Source organism: Morone saxatilis, unplaced genomic scaffold, assembly GCF_004916995.1.
Source record: "Morone saxatilis isolate NCDOM2014 unplaced genomic scaffold, NCSU_SB_2.0 Contig2, whole genome shotgun sequence".
Classification (NCBI taxonomy): Eukaryota; Metazoa; Chordata; class Actinopteri; family Moronidae; genus Morone; species Morone saxatilis.
In genome coordinates this window covers 9,134,143-9,141,487 of record NW_023339762.1, presented here as the reverse complement: position 1 = coordinate 9,141,487, position 7,345 = coordinate 9,134,143, and the positions used below count along the sequence as shown (strand labels likewise).

Below are 7,345 nucleotides of genomic sequence, written 5' to 3'. Positions count from 1 at the left end.
GAGAGAGAGAGAAAGCGTCGTGCTGTAACTCGAGGTCGGTGCTTGTGTTTCCAGGCCATAAAGGGGACGGTGAGTCGCTTGTTAGCATGTTAGCACACACAGACTGTGTTCCTCTGTAACGTAACTGCACCGAGTGAAGAGGATGTGTCTGTAAACAGCTGAGAGAGAGAGAGAGAGCTGTAATGTTGGTGAAAACAAGCCACAAGCTCGACTGTCGGAAGCGGCACTAGTGCTCTTCAGCCTGACAGCCATTGTCACTTTTTTTTTTTTTTTGCTCGATATTCGGGTTGTGAAACGTTATTTTAACCGGTTCCTGTCCGTCGAGCTGAGTCTTTCGATAACGCGTTTCATTCCGGTGCTTTAGGAGTTGTCGCTGTCTTGAGGAAGTTGTGAATGGCAGACCGACTCCCACGTTCCCACAGCACCTGTTTGTTGCATGGGTGACGTAGACTGTCTGTATCTCATTGGCTGCGGAGAGAGACTGCGAGTTTTACATTCAGTACATGGTAACATTTAGAGAGAGGCATTGTGGAGGGGAGGGGGGGTGTAGTTTATAATGTAGCAGCGATGCCGTGGTTCTTCTCTTCTCCCCCTTTCACCAAATCAAATGTATATGTAAGGGATCTGTTCTTGTGTATGCAGCTGGATGGGGATTCCCATTTGGGGCCGATCAGCACATTTCTTGCGTATATCATTCTGGTCTAGTTGCTGTTTGAGTGGCTCAGGAAGTTCAAACTAAATAGTCACTCATCAGTCACTTGAAGTCAGTCTGCAGTGACGTGTACAAACGTAATCATCTGTCGAAAAAGAACATTTAAAAAAACACACCCCAGAAATATGACACAACTATAAAAGTGACGTGCACAATCATGGGTTAGTGAATCAGTATAAGCAGTTGACCTCTGTGAACCCTCGTTTCGTTGGCAATGTGGTCGGACACCATGTAGTCGTTTTCTTCCTAAGCCAAACAACAGAAGCGTCGAGCTGGCATCCATAAATTCACAGTTGAAGTAATAAAATTATTGCCATATGCTCCTCGACAAATTATTGACTGAATTCAAGAGGCAGATGTAATGGTTTCTGATAAGTTGACAGATCTGCCAGTGTGAAATAAGGTCCATATGCTCTTTATTCCCAGGTCTCTCAGCTCTTAGGAGTATGAGTTCATAATGAAGCGGCGACTGGAGGATCAGGAAACGGTTTTTACGCCCCAGCAGCGGCGCCTTGCTGGCAACGCGGAGGCTTTCCAGCATCGTGTGCTGGCCCCTGCTCCAGCCCCAGCTGTGTATGAGGCCGTGACTGACAACATGCAGCCTACAGCAGGCGTCCAGTACTCCGTCCCCCAGGGATACCAGGTATATTCAGCTCGTCCACTGCAGATTTGTTTTTGATTTGCTCTGTTGTAGAGTTAAAACTAGGCCAAATACAGCACTTTAAGTCACATGTCGCTCATAAGTCTCACTTTTTATGAAGATAAACTGCTGTACTGTCATTGTATGTGGTGATTTACAGAATTCTTCCTTCTATAACAAGGCCACAGTGCTATCCACCAGCTATCTTTCTTCTACAGTTTTATTAGCCATCATTGTTATAAGTGTCTCTGCTTTCCCAGGTTCCTACGGTAGCCCAGAACAGTGGCGGGCATGGGCACGCTCCGAGCCCAGCCATGCATGCTGGGTCCCACCATCACAACCCGGCAGTCCAGCCCCATGGGCCCTCAGTGTTGTCAGGGCATAGCCACACGGCTGCTCCTCAAGCCTCTGCACAGGGCCAGCAGCAGTTCCAGAGGCTCAAGGTTAGTTGGCTCATTTTATTTTGACAGACTCTTAAAGTTGTCACGTCCTGGCTAAAAGCCCGGTTCCTCCAACCCAAAAAATATGATTTTTTTTCCCCTTTAAACCCTAGCTGTCAGACGTTTCAGTGTGGTCTACAGGGAAGCATTTAACCAAAAGTATGCTGTATAAAAGAACCTGATAATTAACATTTTAAGATCTGAAAATGCTAAATTGAGATTTTTTTAAATGAACGAAGGAACATTTTTAACTGCTGTTTTCTAAATCCAGTGGTATTTGTTGATATGTCTACGCTGTCATTCTCTTACCATAAGAATGGGTTTGATATCGGGATCAGGGCACTGCTGCCAAAGGTAGTCAAAGAAAAAGAGATTGATGACATTGACTGTCCTCTTTCCCTAAGGTGGAAGATGCTTTGTCCTACTTGGACCAAGTGAAACTGCAGTTTGGCAACCAGCCTCAGGTCTACAATGACTTTCTGGATATAATGAAAGAATTCAAGTCTCAAAGGTGAGGCCACTGTGAAAAATATTGTGAGTTATTGGGATGCACATCTAAAGCCAGTCAACGTTCTAGTTAAAAGAGTTCTTACTCTTTCAGTCATGCCATGACAGTGTCATTGTACAACTAATTTGCACAATACACTACTGACTAATAAACTAATATTTGATTTACACCAGGCAATAAATCCCATCACATTTCTTTTTTTACAAAACTTAAAATTATTTACTTATAATATTATTAATTATAATATAGTAAATTATACAATATTATTTGTTTTGTTTTGTTGTTGTTTTTTACTCTGTTCGCAGCCCCCATTTGCTCGTCCGTTGTCCCTTTCACAGATGGCAGCTATAAGTTGGCATTTGTTCAGAACAATCTAAAGGTCAAAGGGGACAAGCTGCTCTTGGTTTGGTAAAACTCTTAATGCCCCACAATGTTGGCAGCTTACGAATGAACTCTGAGTCACAGCCCAGGTATAGCACGATGATAGTTGATGTGAAAAAGTAGCAGCCGCATTTGTCAGACAGGAAAATATATGAGGAGGAAATTGTGACTAAATTATAGAGATACAAATGTAAGTTAATTTAGTTAGAAAGACCCTAGTCATTAGTTTTACTTCCAAACAACTTCATATTAAAGTACTAGAGTTACCCCTCCACTAATTTTGTTTTGCTGGGTTTGGGTGCGTTTGAGAATGTTGTCAAATTTCTAGTCATATTTTAGTTGTTGTTGTTAGTGTAATCAAACGTCTGCATCCATATGAAATAACCCAGAACCCAGAGAAGCTTTACCAATATTTACACACAGAGGTGCATAGATGCTCCCAGCAGAACTAACATCCATTTCCTGAAAAATGTAACTGTTTATGTGATCTTTGTTGGTCTGCAAGATCTGTTGGATTTGATAGCTTGTGTTTTTTTCCTACACATACCAGGTGCTAATAAATTTGAATACTGTATAAAGTGAACAGAATATAGATACGACAGTGCTACGACAACCAACAGGTTAAAGCCTACAGCGTGGGCAGAATTCTTATCTTTGTAGCAGTGTTGTCACCTTCGTTCACCAGCACAACTTCACAGACAAATGTCCATTTGTTGAGCCAGGGTTATTGGTATTCATATAACTATTGATGCAGTAATTAGTGGTTTCACAGTATATCAAAGTATTTTCTTTTAGCATGACTTCGCCTTTATATAGGTTTATAGTGGCTCACTCTACTGTCAGGAGGAACTTATTGTTGGATAGTTGCATAAATTCTGTCTGGTTTTGTTTTTCCAGTATTGACACCCCTGGGGTCATCAGCAGAGTGTCACAGCTCTTCAAAGGTCACCCCGACCTCATCATGGGCTTCAACACCTTCCTGCCACCCGGCTACAAGATTGAGGTCCAGACCAACGACCTGGTCAATGTGACCACGCCTGGTCAGATCCACCATATCACCCCACATGGTATTTCAGTCCAGAACATCCCCATAACAGGAGCAGCTACCCAACATCCGGCCCAGCTCCCGCCTGCTGCAACCACCACCGCCCCACCCCTTTTGACACAGCCCACCTCTGCCAAGATGAGCAAAGTGAGTAATTCAGAGCGAGCAAAAAAGTTTTAGTTATTCAGGTTAAAAAAAAACGGCTGTTTTGTGGTGCAGCGTCTGGTTAAACGCCCTAAAACCTTGAATGTTGTTGCCTTTCACAGCCTCTTCAGCCCCAGGCGTTGACACCGAGCAGTCAGAGCAATCCGTCCATCCCTGCGTACACCTCTCCTCGCTCCCCGCCCATGCAGCTCCACCCACCACTCAGCGGGACCCCCACTGGGCCGCCCATTCAGAACAACCAGCCTGTGGAGTTCAACCACGCTATAAATTATGTCAATAAGATCAAGAACCGCTTCCAGGGTCAGCCAGACATCTACAAAGCCTTCCTGGAGATCCTGCACACGTACCAGGTCAGTGGCTACGCTCAGCCAGTGCTCGGCTTTCTGTATCGTCACACGTTAGGGAGGGGGGCCCCCTGTATTATTGGAAAAATCTGTATTAACGTCATGTACCATGAGGAATTAATGTGATTGTTTTCTTTGTAAGCTCTCATGTTATTCAAGATTTCAGCAGTGACTTGACAGTAAACTTGTGTTTGGCCCCTGCAGAAGGAGCAGCGTAATGCTAAGGAGGCTGGTGGGAACTACACACCGGCTCTCACGGAGCAGGAGGTGTACGCTCAGGTGGCTAGGCTCTTCAAGAACCAAGAAGACCTGCTCTCAGAGTTCGGGCAATTTCTCCCTGACGCCAACAGTTCAGTGGTGAGCAAAGTGGTGAGCTTTAGTGCAGGTGTACTGGCACTTACTTAAAGTATGGAGTAAAAGAGTTACTTTTAGTATGTGCTGTTTCTCACTGGGCCTTATTTAAGTACTTTTTAATGTCATTGTATCTGTAGTTCTGGAGGTCCGCAGTTGAGAAGAGCATATTCATGTATCCTCATCTTAATCAATGTTTTGCATTCTCCGTAGCTGCTAAGTAAGACGACGGCCGAGAAGGCAGAATCTGTACGGAACGACCACGGCGGCACAGCCAAAAAGCTGCAGCTCAACAACAAACAGAGGCCCAATCAGAACGGCTGCCAGATCCGTCGTCATCCTACTCCGGGGGGCGCACCTACCGTCAAGGTACATTCACGCAGTCACACATACTGCTGAAGCTGTCGTCAATTCCTATTGCCTGCTTATTTAAGTCCGCCATTGCTGGATTGTTTTTGTAAATATTGTACGCATGTCCTCTCATTACTCTTTTCATTGTGCTACAGAAGAAGCCCAAGTTGCTGAATTTGAAAGATTCCTCGGTGGCAGAAGCCAGCAAGCATGGAGTCGGAACTGAATCTCTGTTCTTTGAGAAGGTGAGTTTTTAGTATGCTGTGTTTTATCTTTTTGTTAATGTGAAAAGCAAACATTCTTGCACGTTATGCATTAGTCATTTTATTAAGCATGCACTTTTTTCTGGCATTTTATAGAAAAGCCCTATCTTTAAAATATTAAAGATGAATATAATCGAAATAAATCGTTCCAACACTGCTTTGAAGTACATAAGAAATAAGTAAACTCAGGAAATATTGACTTCAGCAAAGGAAAACTCTAATATGACTGTAGACAAGCACAAAAGAGTCATGCTGTTTTGGTCGTTTTATGTACCTCCACTGGCCTCTGACAGATACTGTTTATTTATTATCACAGGTGCGCAAAGCCTTGCGAAGTGCAGAGGCCTACGACAACTTCTTGCGGTGTCTGTTCATCTTTAATCAGGAGGTGATCTCCAGGGCTGAACTAGTGCAGCTGGTGCTGCCCTTTTTAGGGTGAGTACTCGACATCTCACCTGGCAAGTGACATAAATGTTTGTTTCACAGTACATTGTCCTCTGTATATCATACATATATTTTTCACTTAATTATGTTATACAGGAAATTCCCTGAGCTGTTCAACTGGTTTAAAAACTTCCTGGGATATCGAGAAATGTCCCACATCGAAACGTACCCTAAAGAACGGGCCACTGAGGGCATCGCCATGGAGATTGATTATGCTTCCTGTAAGAGACTAGGCTCCAGTTACAGAGCTCTGCCCAAAAGCTACCAACAGCCCAAGTGCACCGGCAGAACTCCACTTTGTAAAGAGGTAATAGCGGCACTCAGGAAAAGCTGAGGGAATAACTGAGTTAAGAGTAGATATCGAGAAGATTTTAGAAAATGTTATAACCTGCATTTTTTTGTTTTTTATTTTAAACCCTATGACAAATTAACATAAAAATGGCCTCATCCATTGTCGATTAGTTACTTTATGGAAAATATGAGATTTTGTTGGAAAAATGTGTAAAACAACACAAGATCACATCGTCAGATAGATGCTACACGAGGATAACAGTGGGAAAAGGAACGCTTTTTACATCAGTGTGTCATATTCATTGATATCATTTGAATTCCACATTAACCTATGAACCTCAAAGATGACACAGCGTTTCTCTCTGCGTTATCCAGGTCTTAAATGACACCTGGGTCTCCTTCCCCTCCTGGTCTGAGGACTCCACGTTTGTCAGCTCCAAGAAGACTCAGTACGAGGAGCATATTTACAGATGTGAGGATGAACGCTTTGAGGTGAGCAGTAACATTAAACATGACTTGTCTGTTGACGTTACCACAGGGTTGATAACCCATGGTCCAATAGATGCTCTAAACTGCTCTGTTTTCTTGCCCACAGTTGGATGTTGTACTGGAGACCAACCTGGCTACCATCAGAGTCCTGGAGACAGTACAGAGGAAGTTGTCCCGCATGTCTGCGGAGGAGCAGGCTAAGTTCCGCTTGGACAGCACGCTGGGCGGCTCCTCGGAGGTCGTACACCGCAAGGCCATCCAGAGGATATACGGAGACAAGGCGCCCGACATCATCGATGGCCTGAAGAAAAACCCTGCTGTTTCTGTCCCCATCGTGCTAAAGAGGTGGGAGTCGAAACAACTCCTGCAAGCCGTTATCTGCCGTTTTTTTAATTAACTTTTTAATTCATCAATCTGTATTTGGAAATAGAAGCTGTTTCTTAGTTGAGAGATTTCAGGTTTGATCTTGTAGTTAGTATGGTGAAGAAAAGCACAAATGTGTGGGATTCACAAGCTCTGTGTTTGCACAGCGCAATAAATGTTTGTACACCAGCTTCTTTTGGGCCCAGACTGAGGCTATGAACCACAGCTTATAAACCCGCTAATCCACACAGAGGAGGAAAAGCCAATATGATGTTGGAGTGGTGGATTTAAAAATGGCTCCTGAGATTTAATGTGTTCTTACGACATTCTCCATTGCTGTAAAAGGATTTGAAAACAAGTTTCAGTCCTTGAACAGTATTCTAACCTAGTACTCCTGCCTGAAATGCACCATGTTGTTGCAGATGTTTGATGTTTGATGTTTTGATGCAGAGTTCCAAAAGCCACCCTGAATGTTCTCACAACTTTTATTGCAGTTTGAGTGTAAAAGTTTCAGATTTTAGTTTCAAATGTTATTCAGAGACTTTGTGTGTGTGTGTG

At 43.5% G+C, this 7,345-nt stretch overlaps 1 protein-coding gene across 1 annotated transcript in view; it reads left to right on the top strand.

The window, feature by feature from the left end:
• sin3aa (SIN3 transcription regulator family member Aa) overlaps positions 1-7,345 on the top strand; it is a gene marked incomplete in the record, with an annotated part of 14,953 nt that overhangs the window by 820 nt on the left and 6,788 nt on the right. The window contains 12 exon segments of the mRNA XM_035664665.1: positions 1,139-1,355; positions 1,613-1,795; positions 2,197-2,303; positions 3,579-3,873; positions 3,993-4,241; positions 4,440-4,604; positions 4,800-4,955; positions 5,093-5,182; positions 5,517-5,635; positions 5,741-5,951; positions 6,311-6,427; positions 6,531-6,769. Of these exon segments, the coding sequence (XP_035520558.1) occupies positions 1,170-1,355; positions 1,613-1,795; positions 2,197-2,303; positions 3,579-3,873; positions 3,993-4,241; positions 4,440-4,604; positions 4,800-4,955; positions 5,093-5,182; positions 5,517-5,635; positions 5,741-5,951; positions 6,311-6,427; positions 6,531-6,769 (2,117 nt within the window).